The sequence below is a fragment of the Prunus avium genome, chromosome 6 (genome assembly GCF_965620075.1).
Source record: "Prunus avium chromosome 6, drPruAviu1.hap1.1, whole genome shotgun sequence".
Lineage (NCBI taxonomy): Eukaryota > Viridiplantae > Streptophyta > Magnoliopsida > Rosales > Rosaceae > Prunus > Prunus avium.
The window spans coordinates 12,387,124-12,404,878 of NC_142289.1; the positions used below are offsets into that span (position 1 = coordinate 12,387,124).

A 17,755-nucleotide genomic window follows, 5' to 3' on the forward strand; every position below is an offset into this window, starting at 1 on the left:
TTGGGTTCAGTGTCTCGAGATTTGTTTGATCTTGTGAATAAAGTTAGACAAATAGGAGAGGAGAGTTCGAAGCCAATGGATTTGCTACCGGACAAGACGCTTGCAATTGATATTTTGGTTAGGAATAAAGATTTGGCACATTGGAGTGATCACCATCACGAATGTTTATATGGCAAAAAAAGAGAGGAGGAAGGGGAGGGGAGGGGAGGAAGGAGATGGAAGGGGACGGAGGAGATAAATTAGAGGAGGAGGGGGGGGGGGGGGGTTGGTTTGGGGGAGATGGGGGAGATGGAAGGGGAAGGAGGAGAAGGGGAAGAGGAGGAGGAAGGGGAAGGAGGAGGACTGGGTTCTTCAGGTTGGGGGATGGGGGTTTGGCTCTAGATTTACTTTTTTTCTTTAAATTTTTTCAAAAAATAATTTTTAAAAATAATTTAACCGAAAATTGGATGAAATGTTTAGGATTTAGACGGTAGGGGGAAATTGGCGAAAAAAGAAAGTTCATATCCTAAATTTTCTAAAAAATATAGAATAAGAGGCAAATCGAAAATTAGGTATAAGTTCAGGGGGTAAATCACCAGTATACCCTTACTTTCTGTTCAATACTGAGTGTGTTGAGCAGTTCTTACCGGAGGATCAAGCCAAGTTGGCAGGCCTCATTTTAGTTTGTTGTTAGCTCTCTTCTACCTGTTTGGGCCAATGGACACTAACAAGTGTGTACACTCATTAACCGGGAGTGCTTGACCTTCAACACAGTTGTTTATTTATAAGGGATGCAACAACTAGAGAAACAATCCTTTTAACTCTTAGATTAGTGATATTTTCTTCTTAACGTTGGAAGAAATTACAAATTTCAAACCCCGCTATCCCATTAAATGAAAAAAGATAAACCTTCATTTTACACGTCATTCACCATATTGAAGATCCTTAATCAATCTGTCAAAATTATTGTACGATGATCCTCCAACATCAGTCGCTTCTACAGCTTTTTTCTTCCACTGCTTAGCCTTTTCCCTCATCTTCATCCCCTTTTCCCCTTCCAGCATTTCCTTAACAAGTGCTTCAATTTCATCGCGCTTCACATCGGGGCTCACCTCCATTCCAATCTCCCAAACAGTGCATGCGTATCGACAATTCGTTTGCTGCTCACAAAAGAAAGGCCAGCAAATCACAGGCACACCTTCAGATATAGTTTCAATAGTAGAATTCCAACCAACGTGTGTTAAGAAAGCCCCAACAGATGGATGAGCTAGCACTTGGTCCTGTGGACACCAACTGGTTATATAACCCCTATCCCTAATCTCCTCAAAAAATTCATCGGATAAAATTACCAAGTCACCCTTCACCACATCAGGCCTAACAATCCACAAAAATGGGTGCTTGCTATTTGCAAGCCCCCATGCAAATTCTTTCAGATGTTCGGCTGTCATCGTAGTTATGCTGCCATAATTAACATACACCACTGAATTGGGTTTCTTTTTGTCAAGCCATTCTAGGCATTTTGTGTCTTCTTTCCATAAACTTGAGGTAAGTGAATTTGTCAATTTGATTTCAGGAAAATGGCGGCCAAGCAACTTAAGGGGGCCTATGGTGTAAATTTTAGGGGAGATGGTTGATAATACCTCTAACACTTCATGTTCAAATTCGTCAAATGTGTTGAAGATGATTGCAGAAGAGTTCAAACAGTTCTGTGCTTCGGACCCCATGAAATCAAACTTTATGTGGTTGACATCGGTCACTCTAATAAAGGTAGGGAGGTCCTTGAGACGAACATTTTTCATGCCTGGGATCCAATCAATTGGTGTATCGAGCGTACCATCGTGCATGAAATTTTCATATGACATGCAAGATTGGTGAAATGTGTGATTAGATACTGTTGGTGAGGTTCGGAACAAAAAAAGAAGCACAAATTTGATTTTGTTCCCTTCAGTAAGTTATGTAGTTTCAATTTTCACAATTTATCTCATATAATTTATTCAATTTTTGCGATTTAATTCATATAATTTATCAATTGTTCCAGTTCATAGGGAATATATAGCTTAAGCTCCATCAAAAATTTTGACTTAAGAAACACGTGAGTGACATAAGTACGTACCTTTGAATGGAACAATCCCTCGTTTGACAAGTTCACCACACTGCAAGTACGCCATGAAGCCACAAGCAGAGGCAGTCCAAAATTGTACCTCTGGAATGCCTAACTCCTTAGCAGCTTTGCTTCCAAAGCCCATGAGACCATCTGTAACAATGCAAGTAACTGGTGGAGCTTCAGAAGACGAGTTATTAAGTTTAATTACCAGCTCCTTAAATGGACCTAGGCAGGTTTTCCTAGTGGAGTCACATAAAGCACGAATATCTTGGGTTGCATCTTTGTCTGAAGGAGGCAGCCCGTCAGGTATGGTCTCAAACCGGAAGTTGGGTAGGCCCTTGACGGAGTCCGGTCCTTTAGACCGGACTAAGCGCATGTGGTTGAACTCAGTATTGACAAAGGTAATGTGGAAGTCCCTTGAGAGTAGAAGCTTGGCTAATTGCATCATGGGACTAACATGGCCTTGTGCAGGGTAAGGGACAAAAACTGCGTGGAGTTTTTTGGATCCTAGTCTCGTTGAGCCCATTTCTTTACTAATCTAAGCAAGACTTTAACTTGGCTCTGAAACCTAGCTTTGCTTTTATGGCATTTATAGGAAATATATGGCAACAACCTACTCTTCCGAGGGTAGATGGTATTATGGCATCGCTATACCAATCCTTCATAATTTGTGGTTTGTAACGACATTCAAGCTTGCCTTTGTAGGTGTGGTAAGAGGGTAGACCTATAAAAGAAAATGAGGACTTTTAATCTGGTTTTCAACTGAGAGGATTGAGTTGGTTTTAATCCTTGAACATTTTAGAACTTAATTAGCATAGATAGATGTCTTTATGAATTTCCATGCTGTGTATACGACATTACAGGAAATTAGAAACACATATTAACGTATATATCTTGACCATGGAGTTTTAGGCAGCAAATAATGTAGTTTTGGTTAGCATTTTATTGCTCATGTGTTCTTGTTTAAGAGTCATTGATGCAGAGGGTTTGTTTAAGAACAGTCATTCCTCCATTCAAGAATCCATTCTCCCTTAATGTCCCTTAGAGCAAGTCAAGCCATAGCTCCCAGCCCAGGCAGGACAGGGTCCGAGTCAAGGCAACAGCTTCCAGCCGGCCAAGCTTGCTTGGGCAAGCCATGGGCCCCACGAGACAAGGCCAGCCCTCAAGCGAAACCAGCCTGACCTCTAGTTTGGGTTTGCTGACGTCAGCAACCAAATAAAAAATTAAAAAAATACTAAAAATTTCAATTTTAAAAAAAAATAAATACTTAGTCATATTCTTTACTTCCCACACCAGAACTCTATACAAGTTCTTCTCCTCATATCTCATGTGAATAGTGGTTGCCATGGTAATGGGTGGAAACACCACAACCTTTTGCAATGGCTGTCACTATTTATGTGAATAGTAACAGCCCTTGCTTTACCCTTGCCCTTTGCTATGGCAAATAGTTGGAGATGCTCTTATATCGGAAAAAAGTCACACTGCAGTAAGGTGGGAAAATTTAAGATAATTTATATTGGGAACAAGGACGTGTAAAAAGTATGTACATCATTGATGTGTCACTTTCTTTTCCAACGACACCACTATCCAAGAAATCAATGACAACCCCATTTTGAGATCCCACTTCTGATTAGTATTTTTGTTCTTGTTTAAGTGCCATTGGGGTTGGGTGGGAAAGCTTTAGATCCTTGAAGTCTCTTTTTTCTTGGTCCCCTTTCTATTTTTCTTCCCTCCCAGAAGCCAGGGTTGGGGGCCGGCTCATTAATCATACCATTATTGATATGAAAGTTTTGTCGGATGCGCCAATTCTACATCCCCATCAATTGGGTGCATTATTGGTGTGTCACTTAATTTTGCAACGACACCAGCATCCAAGAAATCAATGACAACCACATTTGAGGGCATGCACCAGGTTCACTGTAGAATTTTCCCACATTTGAGATCCCACTGAGGAATAACTCATTTACATGATTGAAGGGTAAGTTTTGGCCATTCCCACTACTATGGACTACAAATCCCACTGAGGAATAACTCATTTACTTGATTAAAGAGTAAGTTCTGCCCATTCCCACTACTATGGACTACTTTCTTGGATTGGATTGTTCTATATTTGATGCAGCGTCGAACTGAAAGATGAGATTTGAAAAATAATTATATTATCATAATTATTTTTAGGTATAATTTCAAGAAGAAAGACTGTTTTTTCAAATGAACATGACCTGAAAACAATAGGAATCCACACCAATCCAGTCGGATAATTTTTCAAGAAGTAAGATAATTGATTTAAGGATGTATTTTTAAGTTTTCGTTCTATCAAGTGAAAATTGTATTCCTAATCTAGCCACAAATGACCAATATTACTTCAGAATAGTGCATTATCATCAAGCCATTATGGCCTTCCTCCAACCACAACTAGAAAAATACCAAAACAGTCCTGCCGTATAAAGTCATCAAACTTGGTTAACCAAGCACCATCAACAAAAAGAAAAGTCACACAACAAACTCTAATCAAGGTGCTTGGCCGTCATCAATCCTCTGCTTAATTTATCATGAAGCAAATCCTCTGTTTAATTTTTCTTTACAAGAATTTGCTCGACGTGAAAATATATGACCTTTAAAATCCCCAAAGCAAAGGGCACAATTTAAATCAATACACAGACAAAATAAAATAATTAGTACATGCAGGAGAACAACTTACACAACACACTGATAGAGGGCCATGTGAAAGGTAATCTCTCCCTATAAATGACTGACTAGTGTCACCGAATATTTACGTGTAAGTAAATATCGGGCCAATTGAGTGCTATGTAAAGAAATAAATTTAATTTAACAGTTAGACTAGCAGAGAGGTCAATAGTGTAAGGATTCATAACTTAAGGTTGTTTTTGGTTAAGTATTAAAAGAGATAAACCAAACTGTATCCCGCGTCAAACCCAAGATGTGTAATCGCATTTTGGGCTTTCCACCACCGAAAACTTCAGGAGGTGTTAGTGTAAATAACAAAAAGTCATCGTCTTGGATTTGGGCAATGTCGCTCTCGGATGTGTTTGGGGCCATGTCCAGCGGGTGCAGATGGCCAGCTTCCATCAAGTTTGGCTGGAACATATCCAGAGAGCTTAAAGATTTTGATTTTGATCCCAAGGCTTAGCAAGCTTATGGTTTCTCAATCTAAAAAAAAAAAAAAAAGAAGAACGCATGCACATACATTTATATATGGACATGGACATCTCAAAATGCACCTCTCAAAACGTGCGTTTGGGAACAAGAAAAAAATTGCAAATCATAATAAATTTCCTATGCATCATCATTTTATCAAATTAATTAAATTAAATTAAATAGGCCACATTGATGCTAGCATCCATCTAGCAAACAATATCAAACGGATATTGTAACAATGTGGATCTTTTCTTTGAATAAATCATTGCACCACTCCAGTGATGATCATATTGTTCGCAAGCTGTTTTAAGCTTTTCTCTGTATATAATTTATTTTCAAGTTGTATGTCACTATATTGGCCCGTTATAATATATTTGATAGGACAAAATTAGCTTTTATAATAATTGGCTGGTCTGAGATAGCAGTGGATAAGATAAAGCTTTGGAATGAATGGCCCTTATAATTCTACCACTTTCAGTTTTAGCCTTGTCCAAATTCCCCCTCCTTCTTACTCCCCCTTGTAGAAAGTTTTAATTAAATAGCAATTTGAGTGTTACACGTGAGGCTTATTCTTTTTTTTTTTTAATGGTCATTTGGGTCAGCAACCAGAAGATTATATATGCCCGGACTCTTCAATTAAACTGAGTGTAAATTTTACACAGTTATTTTCACTTCCAAAAATATTAGCCCATTATATGCCAGCCGACATGTCTCTTTGTCTTGTACTTTTTCATTTGTTTAATATTAATTTTTTCATTTGTTTAATATTTGTAAAACCAGCCCTAAGCACTAAACACCTACAGAGGGGGGGTGAAGTAGGCTACAGGTCAAGGGCCAACCAATTAAAAAGTTCTTGTTAATTCAAACACACAAACACAAATATAATTAGGTGATTAACAAGGTAAGACAAATAACAGAAGACAGCAAGCAACACACAAGATTTGTTGACCCAGAAAATCCAAATGGGAAAAAAACTGGGAGCACCAAGCTAGGAGAGATCCAATCCACTCATTAAGAAATACAAGAAATGAAGGAAGACTTAGCTCAATCTATCACCTATAGGCAGCTTCAATCACCCTTTCAGCAAGCACCATTTCTTTGTTTCTTAGCAGCAAATCCTCTCATGAGCACCAAGCTCTAGTTGTATATGATTTGATGTATGCAGTGAGTTGTGGTTTCACAGATTCATCTATCTCAATCATAAAGTATGATTGAGCTAGACAAACGAAACCTTAGTGTTGTGAAGAATAAACTAAAGATAATGTATTTGAAACATATAGTTTAATTCAACATTACAACAACAAAAACAGTTTACAGCCGGAATCTTGTAAATGTATACTTGGAGAAGTTTATATGTGTACCATCAATCGTATACTCTCAAGCAACATATACTAGCTGAAACATATATGAAGATTTAGTTTAAAGAAAACGAGTCAGCCATTTAAAGATTGACAGAAGGGAAGGAAACTCTTTTCGGAGCTTTATTCCCACTGGTTTTTCAGTTTTCAAAACATGACTCAAAGGAGGCAAGTGACCTCTATTCAGAATGCATGGGCTAAAGCCTTTTCAACGAAATTGATATGCAAGAAGCATATATAGAGAGCTTTTAAAACTAAGTTTAACAAACATGCTGCTGACCAAAGTGAATCAACCAAGGAGCCGTGCAAGACAAAGTGTTGCATTCCTAAAAGGACACAATTTAATGTGCAAACAACCAATTAAAAATACCCGCAAGTGCACGAATCTATCGAAGTATAGATTATGTAAGTACGGGGTCGATCCCACGAAGAACTTGTCGGTTGGCTATAAGTTCTAATTCGAGTACAAAGAGAACACTCAACTAACACACCACAATGCAAAAAATGCAAATTTAAAACTAAAAAGAAAGTAAAGAAATGTAAAAGAAACAAACAAAACACACAAAAAAAAGGAAATGTGCTGTGAACAGTGACCAGCGACCGGTCGTGAGGTAAGAGCGACCGGTCGTTTTTGGTCTGGCGACCGGTCGTTTTTGGGCAGAGTCGAAACTCAAATTTTGACGTGAAAAGCGACCGGTCGTCAGGTAAAAGCGACCGGTCTTTTTTGGGCAGAGTCGAAATTCTCTGTTTTGACGTGAAAAGCGACCGGTCGTCAGGTAAAAGCGACCGGTCGTTTTTGGGCAGAGTCGAATTCTCTGTTTTTCAGTTTCGACCTCTGTCCAATGTTTTGCCTATAACTTTCCAACCGTACGTCCAAAATTCACGTTCTTTATACGGTTGGATTCAGCACAGAAAATGCAAGAACACAACGCAGACCAAAAGTCCAAAACAATTACGGAAATAGATAAAATTTAGTAACAAAGACACATAACGTGTCAAACACGCAACTCACACACACATTTGGGGGGGGGGGGGGGGGGGGTTTGATTTGTTTGAAGTGACCTATTTCTATTGCATGAAAGTAAATGGACTTTAAAATTGAATAAGAAAGGCAGAGATGAATTATCAAAGAGTGGAATCAAGATGTAACAAACACTAGGGTTTCGGAATCCACCCTAAACAATTCTACCAATGTTCATGAATACTCAAGTGATGAACTCTAAACGTGTTGATGAAGATGTTCGCAATCAAGACCAGTACGAGTGGCTCAAGACGCATTGATTCTCTCTAATGTACGTAAAGTGCAGTACGAGTGCTACAATACTTGTGCCTTCCCTATAATTGAATCTAGGTGTGCTTAGTACTTTGATTCAATTACAAGAAAAACCCATTAAGTTCAAAGAGAATATGAACATCACAAGAACCCTAATAGCATGGTGTTTACATTAGGTATTCAAGAAACCAATTCACATGGATGATTCTTACTTCATCCATTTATTGCTTAGGATAACATGAAGATACACATAAACCCAACAATCTCAAGAAGCATGCTTTCAAAGATGGCCAACCAAGGAAAAACACACATCAAGGATAGATTAATTTGGTGAATTGGAATTCATCAACAATATCTAGAAATTCATACACTCAAGCATCAAAACAATAAGGTAATCATGTTTAGGGCTTCAACCTAAGCCCTAGCTATGGAGTTTAGTTGCTCATACTCATTCCAAATACAAATTCAAAATAAAATTAGAAAGAGTTTACAGATTTTGAGAAGATGATGAAAGCTTCAAGGTCATCAATGGTGGAAGCTTTCTTCTCCACTTAGCTTGGCTGCACCTTGGCTTTCTCCAAGCTCCAAGCTCTCCAAAATCTGCTCTCCTCTGTGTAATCTCCTCAATGACTTCCTTTTCCACGTTCAAAAGGCTCCCCCAACTTCAGATTGCAATTCCTTTCCTTCCCTCTCTCCTCCTTTCCAGCTTTTACCTTTTAATATTAAACTACCACCTTTGATAAAGCCTTAGCCCATTGTCCCCTTGCCATGATGAAGCTTTGTCCTCAATAAGATGCCAATTGCTTCAGAAAATATCTCAAAGCTAAGGTAACTTCTTGTTACCAAGAGTTATGGTAACAAGAAATTAAGATGACACAAAGGAGGTAAAAGCTGGCCAAATCCGGATTTCCAGAGCTGTGGTAACATGCTGGATTGGTTGGATAGGCAATACTTGTCCAATGGAGGTCAAATTTGGATATGTTGTAGTTAACATCCATTGGAACAAGTCTCATGAAGATCACGACCTCATCCGAGCACCAGAGCATGTTGATCCCAGGCCAAGAAGTTGACCTACGAAAATGAACAAAAACAGAATTTATAACTAATAATGCACTTTTAGCTCATTTTCATCCCAACCAAGGTAAAATCTAAGAAAACACAAAAAGGAAGTAAAAAGCTATAAAATGTCAAGAACTAACTCAAAATAGTGGGTGAATAACATGAAAAATCATGTGTAAAAATGAACCGAACAAACTTCCCAAACTTATCTTTTGCTAGTCCTCGAGCAAAACAGAAATTCAAACAAGACTCGAAACAAAACTTTCCGAACACTTTCTAAGGAGAGAGCGACTCATGCAAACGACTCAAAAGTTTTCACAAGAAAAACTCAGTTTACACATTATTCACAAGGCGGCAAAATTCATAACACAACATGCTCAAGTGCAGTAGGGTGATGGCCAAATGGAACTCATTCTCCAATTTCAGTTTTTACACAACTTCAAAAATCATTCCAAGCACAAATGTAACTTCAAATCTCACCAAAGTTGTCCTCTCACAAATGAATCACTCGGAAGAGGGGTACAATGCAACACTCAATAGTAAGTATGAGAATAGAGTTAAACCATAAGGGACTTAACTCACAATTAGCAAGATGAAAAACATGCATGAATATGATCTCAAGAAGGATGCTAAACACTTAAAAGCTGAAAAATGTGTGCAAATCAACCACATGACATTTAGGATCAATTTAGGTCTTTATTATAGGTTGTAATGGGGCTAAGGGTGTAAGGTGAGTAAGAAATGAAGGATATGGATACAACAAAGTCCAAGGAACTCACAATGTAAGAGCATATAATCGTTGACTAAAAGACTTTGAAACATCACGCTTGAGATTTTCACTCATTTATTTATTTATTTTTTTTTTTTTTATGTGATCAATTAGACCACAAAGCCTTATACCTCCACTAATTATGATTCACACTCCTTCCTTCCATTCGAACAACCAAGAAACATGGAATTGAATTTGAAACCATTGCCACATAACCACAACTTTTCTCTTTTCTTTCACCCTTTGAGTGAGGTACTCTTCTTTTTTTTTTTTCTTTTTTCGAAATGTAATAACAAACTTCCCAAACTTAGCATGAAAAACACATCTAAATTAAAGCTCACGAGTTCCTTAGAAAGGTAAATTCTTGTTTTTCAGGCTAAGGCTAGAAGTAATAATTGGTTACTTGAAAGAAAAGGCATACATATAGGCTCAAGGTGGTTAACAATGGAAAATCATGCTTAAGCATGCATAGGGTTTGCTTGAAAGGCACAAACGGTCCAAAGAGGGCCTTAATATCATTTCTCAAATGTCATGTAATCAAATTGCACAAGAATGAGTGACTTTTAAGTGCTCAACCAAATCAATGAAAAATGAGATCAAACAACAACTCAGATGACAAGAAAAGTAAGAATATGTGTATAACACTCATGAATTGAAGCACAAGGTTCAAAGCTCACATTATATGGTTATACAAGTCTAATTCATGCTTGAAACAATTCTTTGGATCATGCAAGTCCCTCAACTAGAGAATTATGAAACAAATGGCAAGTGCGTAGAGGGTTTCAAACATATCATGCTAGAACGATGCCATTTAGTGAATAACAAATTATTATTATTTTTTTAGCATTTTCAATCAAGTCATTTAAACATTCATCACAATCTCATCATATATGTCCGGAAAGTGACTTGAAAACAAAAAGACTCAAAACTGAAAAGAAAACAGAACAAATTAAAGCAAGAATTTAAGTGAAACGAAAAAGACTTGCTATCCCTTCCCAAACTTAGAAACAAACATTGTCCTCAATGTTAAAGAATTTAGGCATCAACAACGTTATAACAAGAATTAAAGGGAATAAAGCAAGTAAATACAAGAACAAACACGAAAAACAACTACAACACGGTTGCAGAAACAAAAACAAAAACGAAACCAAACAGAAACAAATAAAACAGTAAGCCCTAACAACAGTCTCAGACATGCAGAAATCCAACCCAAAGAAACGCACAAACCAAAATGAAAGCTCAACCCAAACGAAAGCCCAAAAGTGAAGAAAGTAAATAAAACAGAGAAACCAAGTCAGAAGCACAAAGAGCGAGGACTCAGTAAAATAGAAAAAAGTGGGCCCTGAAGTCTCGGCACCTGTGAGTCACGGGATACAAAGTGAGAGACGTGTCGACAAGCAGCGGTCTCTCTCTCGGTCCCAAGCCAGAATTATTGGCTTCATAGGAAGGTGTGACGACTTTCGTTTCTCAAAAGTGCTGAAAGGCGGAACTGTAATTAAAGGGGTTGTGGACCAGGTGAGGTGACCTAAGGGGATAGGCCGTAAGGGCCGCGCAAAACGCAGAAGCGCCGTGTCTAGGGTTACGTAGAAACTAACTCTATAAAAGAAGAAGAGAAAGAGTTGGGGAAAAACACACAAACGCAGAAACACACAACAGAGAAAAGAAAGAACAAAAAGAAAAGAAAGTTCAAATGGCTTCTTCCTACCCATTCTCGCTGGATCTCAACCTAGCTCCACCGACTCAGACTCGGTGCCAAGCAGTGGCACCAGTGTGGATGCCCTACTTTGCCTCTGCACGGGGGCACGTGACAGTGAATGACTCGATACTGCTGGACAACGATGTTGCCCTTGGAGTTGCTAGAAATCTAGTAACTCCCAAGGATATACGGGTGCTGGGATCAAGGGATGACAACCGGGTCGTGAGCGATGCTCTGGCACTAAGCGTGCAAAGCACCGCAACAGTCGCAAGTGTGGGTCATCGCCTACTTGCGAAGTCCCATGAGGTGGAGGTGCTAAGAGGTCAGTTGGCGGCGGAGCGAAGTATGGTGGAAGAGTGCCAGAGTATTATTAAAAGTTTAAAAAGGGAAAGGGCAAGGATAGTGGAGGTGAATCGACACCAGCTGGAGGCGTTGCGGGAAGAGAACCAAAATCTCTCAAAGATGGTAAGTGTTTACGCCCATGACATGAGAAAGCAGCTGGAGGACCTGGACCAACCGGGTAAACGCAAGAAAACAGATCGCGAAAGTAGGTATGCTCAAGCTAAGAGTGCGATCTTTGGGAGCTCGAGTGATGAGCCCCAAGAGGCTGTGCGAGAAGCCCCGGAAGAGGATAGCCATAGGGCTAAACTCAAAGGTCCAATGGCCGAGACACCGAGCACTGTGAAAGAATAATTTCTAATGTATTAGTGGTGTGCCTGGTTGTCTTTGCCCTTTCCGTGTATTTTATTTTATTTTATTTTATTTTATTTTTTTGAATTGAAAGAAATGAAGTTGCAGAAGAAAAAGAAGCACACTTCCCAAACAAAACAAAGACGACAGCCGAAAGGGAAAACACACTTCCCAAAATTAAAATAAAACAAAACAAAACACAAAGCACAAAAAAAAACATAAAACACCAGAAAACACGGAGGTAAAAAGAAAATTAAAGTGAAAGTAGAAATGCTCCCTTCTAAATGCATGCGACCGCAAAATCCTCGTGAAGCGTAGGTATCGAGAGAAAATGGCAAACAGCTGGACCACAAATCTCTCATCAGCAAACGTCTATTTAAACCATGCCTCTGCAAGCGGAAGAGTACCTTGCATTTCTTTCTGCAAATTCAAGGAAAACCATCAAAAACATCCAAAAACAAAACAATGGCATCCTCATGCACTCACCTTGATGATCTCAACCTTGAGCTGTCACTAGCACCACCAAATTCCCAGATAAGGGCTCATCCAACCCCTATCTTCCAAAACTCCTCATACCATCATGGCTCGGCCTCAAACTTCTCTGAGGTGGTGCCGCGAAGGGTAGTAATGCCGGAGGGCATGACAGTCAGCAGACTGACAGTTGCAGATCACCTGCATGTGGCGCAGAGGTCTGATCAGATGGCAGTGGACGAGTCCCACAATCTAACCGTGCTCAACGCGGTCTCGGCCACAAATTTGGGCATGCGCCTACTGGCGAGAACACGAGAGTGCGGGGCACTGAGTGAGGAGGTGGCGGCCCTGAAAGCTCTGGTGGCGGACCTGCAGAAGCGGCTCTACAGCGCCAACCAGCATGTAGAGATGCTGCAGAAAAGGAACGAAGATCATGTAGAGCTGCTGCAGATTCTACAAGCAAGAACAGACAGAGGCAATTAGCAAAAGCCTCAGCTAGCTCAAAATGCAAAAGAAACAAGTGATTCAGAAATTTATTGTTTTTTTTTTTTTTTTTTTTTTAAAGTTTGTGTGTAGAATCACATGTTTTGGAATGAAATAAGCATTTGAGCCAAAATTCTGAGTGCATAATCATAAAGCAACCTACTTCCCAAACTTATATGAAACAATGTTTATAAATGATGGAGAATTAATACTAAACAATGCCATATAGAAAAATTGGGATGGATAATCACAAAATAAAAAAAAGAAATAGTAAACAAATAAAAGTTGAACTAACAGTAAAAGTTGAAACAAACTAACTAATACCCGTCTCAAAATATAACCCAAAAACAAAATAAATTAAAAGTTCAAAAGGGTACAAAGCTCAAAGCACTACTGATCATCATCAGTCTCATCATCATCATCACCATCAACATCATCACCATCAACATATGCAGAGGTCCCGGGATGACCTGGCATCTGGAGATGCGTCCAAATGGCGTCAATGGAAGTGCTCATATTCTGCATCTGCTGAAACTGGAGCTGCATCTGCTGGTATTGCATCATTTGCATGTCCCAGATGGCTTGATGACTGGGGTCCCAAGCAGAAGTGTCGATACTGGGAGCAGGTGGGAATGGCGGTGGTGGTGCCGGCCTGTGTGGCGGTGGTGGTGGCATATGGGGTGGCACCGGAGCAGGTGCAGGTGCAGGTGCATGGCGCCTCTGAGAAATGCTCTTGGACACAGAAGTGTCCGAAATGGGACCCATGGGCTCAACAAATATATCATTAGGGCGAGCCCTAACCCCTGAGCGTTCACATAACATGCTAACAAGGCAAGGATAATAGATTATGCTCTTTTTACGTGCACAAGCCTTCAAGCGTTCAAAAATAATGTCACAAATAGGTAGGGAAAAATATCCCTCATGCAAACATTTCAGGATCCTGGCCCCCATTGTGGGAATTTCCGACCGTTGGCCGGAAGGGTAGATGTTGTGGCGCACAAAGCTCCACAAGATGGCAAAGTAGGGTGTCAATTTACCCTGAATGAGGACATTCTTTTTGGTTTGAGATGCAAAGGCAGTAGGATCAGCATATAAAAGTGTTTCAGTTGCGCTTTGCATGTCAAAATGGCATAACAGAGAAGGGTTCCAAGCAGAAGTGTCATGCACAGGTATGTGAAGGATTTCAGAAATAATAGAGGGGGATAGCACAACATTTTTGCCCCGAACCTTGATGGGCACATTTTCATTAGCTCTAACCTCCTCACTAGGGAAAGCAGCATAGAATTCTCGCACAACAGACTCATTGTATTTTTTATAGATGCGAGCTAGAGGTAATATGTTACGGTCCCTAAGAAGGTACTGGACTTTAAGAAGTCCAGCGGTTTGGATGGAGGGACTAAGATCGAGGTTACGCTCAGTAACCACAGTGGCTGTGAGCATGGCCTCTTCCGACTGAGGTGCACTTCCTGAAGAAGATGCACCCTTTTTCTTACCGGTTCTAGCTCTAGACATCTAAAGAAAATAAACCAATATGCACAAAGCAAGAAAACAACAAAATTCATGCCACAATTCCCAAACATGCAATATGCCAACAATTTAACCACAATGCCAGAATTGCATTTACAAAGCCAAAATTTCAACCACAATTATGCATAAATTCAACAATTCCACAAAATTAATCACAATGCACAATTATGCCAAAATTCCAAAATGTAAACCACAATCCCAACATTCAACCACAAATGTAATGAGACAATAATAAACACAAATAACAACAATAATAATCAAATAAGAGATTGAGAGTGAGAAAAACATACCCAATTGAGCAAAATCACACCAACACAACCACAAACCACAATCAACAACAAAAACAAAGAAAAACAAGTTAGAATCACGAACAAACAATAAGAAAAGCAATTAGATTAAGAAAATCAAAGGAAAACTCAAAGAAAAATTCGAAATTTACCTTGGGTGAACAGTAACCCTAACTGAAAATCCTCCAAAATTGATGAAAACACTTGAAATTTCAAGGAATAGAAGCCAAAAACGGATTCTACTCGAAAAATTAAGTGAGAAAAGTGTGATTTGGGTTAGGATTAGGGTGGGTTGTGAGGGAGGTAGAGGGAGGGAGAAGAGAGAAAACGAAGAGGGAGAGGGTTCTGTCGCTGGGAAGAAGAAGAAGTGAGGAGAGAGAAGAGAGAAAAGAAAAGAAAAGGAACCGGTTTTAAAAAAAAATCGCGACGAGCGACCGGTCGCTCTGAAACAGATTCAAAAACAAAGAAATTCGCGAAGCGCGACCGGTCGCAAGGCAAAAGCGACCGGTCGCTTTTAAACAGATACAATTTTTCTCAGAAAACCAAAATAGCGACCGGTCGCTTGGCAAAAGCGACCGGTCGTTTTTAGGCAGAGTCTAATTCTTCCAAAATACCAACGAGCGACCGGTCGCGAGTGAAAAGCGACCGGTCGTTTTTACACAGATTGTAATTTTTATTTTGCGCGACTCGCGACTGGTCGCAAGTGAAAAGCGACCGGTCGTTTTCTGGGTTTTTTTTATTTTTTTATTTTATTTTATTTTTTTTAAATATATATTTTTTTAGATTAATTTGGGACTTACCTTCCCAACTCAGTTTTGCACCATAGCAGGTACATCAATGAAGTGGAGCACTTCATCTTCTTGATGCAAAACATTTTCGTGGTAGACTTTCAACCTATGCCCATTAACCTTCGATTCATTTCCCGTGCTAATATGTCGGATATCAACTGCACCATAAGGGTAGACATTAGTAATAATATACGGGCCCGTCCAACGGGATCGAAGCTTACCTGGAAAAAGCTTGAACTTAGAGGTAAAGAGTAATACTCTTTGCCCTATTTCAAACGACTTCCTAATGATATGCCTATCATGAAACGCCTTTGTTTTTTCCTTGTAAATTTTTGCGTTCTCATAAGCATCATTGCGAAGCTCGTCCAGTTCGCTCAGTTGTAACCTTCTGATATTTCCTGCTTCCTTCATGTCGAAGTTGTACTTCTTAATTGCCCAAAGGGCCCTGTGTTCAAGCTCGACAGGTAAATGACAAGGTTTACCAAAGATTAAGCGAAATGGAGACATACCGATTGGAGTTTTGTAAGCAGTGCGGTAGGCCCAGAGAGCATCGTTAAGGCGCAAAGACCAATCCTTTCGAGTAGGACCAACAGTCTTCTCTAATATATGCTTCACCTCTCTGTTAGAAATCTCCACTTGTCCACTAGTTTGAGGGTGATAGGGGGTGGACACCTTGTGAGTTATGCCATACTTCTTGAGTAGGGTCTCAAATGATCGGTTGCAAAAATGGGATCCCCCATCACTAATGATAGCCCTTGGTGTTCCAAACCTACAAAATATATTGGCTCGAAGAAAGCTAAGAACAACTTTCGCATCATTAGTCTTGGTTGGAATTGCTTCCACCCATTTTGAAACATAATCAACCGCAAGTAGAATAAATAGATTTCCAAAAGATGAAGGAAATGGACCCATGAAATCTATTCCCCATACATCAAATATTTCAACAATTAGAATTGGATTTAAAGGCATTTGATTTCGAGATGAAATGTTACCCATCCGTTGACATCTATCACAAGATAGACAGAATTGTGAGGCATCTTTGAACAAGCTTGGCCAATAGAATCCACTTTGCAAAACTTTTAATGCTGTCTTCTTGGCTCCAAAGTGGCCACCACATGCGTTCGAGTGACAGAATGTGAGTATGGACTGAGATTCGGTCTCGGGAACACATCGCCTAATCACGGAGTCCGAACAATACTTCCACAAATATGGGTCATCCCACACATAGGACTTGGTGGTTTTCAGCAATTTGTCCTTTTGACCTCTTGACAAGTCCCTTGGTATATTTCCTGTAGCAAGAAAATTGATAATGTCAGCATACCATGGGTCAGAAACTTGTAATGCAAAAAGTTGCTCATCAGGAAAGGATTCACGAAGAGGAAGAGTGTCTTCTTCGGTATTGGAGTTAGTGATCAATCGGCTAAGGTGGTCAGCTACCACATTTTCCGATCCCTTCTTATCTCTGATTTCTATATCAAACTCTTGGAGCAATAAAACCCATCGTATCAATCTTGGTTTTGCTTCCTTCTTTGCCAAGAGATATTTCAAAGCTGCATGATCAGTAAAAACAATTACTTTAGAGCCTATCAAATACGAACGAAATTTCTTTAAAGCAAAAATTACAGCTAAAAGCTCTTTCTCAGTAGTTGAATAGTTCAACTGAGCATCATTAAGGGTACGGCTTGCATAATATATGGCATGCAATCTCTTCTCAACTCTTTGTCCCAATACAGCTCCAACTGCAAAATCAGATGCATCACACATTAATTCAAAAGGTAAATTCCAATTTGGAGGCATAATGATCGGTGCAGTTGTGAGAAGAGTTTTGAGCTTTTGAAAAGCTGCCAAACATTCATCATTAAAATCAAAATTTGCATCTTTGGCAAGCAAGCTACACAATGGTCGAGAGATCTTAGAAAAATCTTTTATGAATCTTCTATAGAACCCGGCATGTCCTAAGAAGGATCGGATCTCTTTCACTGATGTGGGAGGTGGCAAACCGCTTATCACATCTACTTTGGCTCTGTCAACCTCAATGCCTTGACTGGAAATCACATGACCTAAAACAATTCCCTGTTGTACCATGAAATGACACTTTTCCCAATTGAGAATTAA

At 39.5% G+C, this 17,755-nt stretch overlaps 1 protein-coding gene across 1 annotated transcript; it reads right to left on the minus strand.

Moving 5' to 3' along the window:
• Nucleotides 1–734: 734 nt before the first annotated feature.
• Nucleotides 735–2,662, minus strand: LOC110765267 (linamarin synthase 2-like). Its single transcript, XM_021968352.2, has 2 exons — nt 2,093–2,662; nt 735–1,834 (listed from the first exon to the last, which is right to left on the minus strand). Exons 1-2 carry the CDS (start codon nt 2,607–2,609, stop codon nt 903–905), a joined length of 1,449 nt encoding a protein of 482 aa, XP_021824044.2. The 5' UTR covers nt 2,610–2,662; the 3' UTR covers nt 735–902.
• Nucleotides 2,663–17,755: the final 15,093 nt, after the last annotated feature.

Bases quoted from the DNA above. Each gene is read 5' to 3' on its own strand.
- LOC110765267 (XM_021968352.2), bottom strand. From the start codon at position 2,609: ATGGGCTCAACGAGACTAGGATCCAAAAAACTCCACGCAGTTTTTGTC. The intron at 1,835-2,092 runs GTACGTACTTAT...CTTGCATGTCAT, and splicing joins AGGGATTGTTCCATTCAAAG to ATGAAAATTTCATGCACGAT.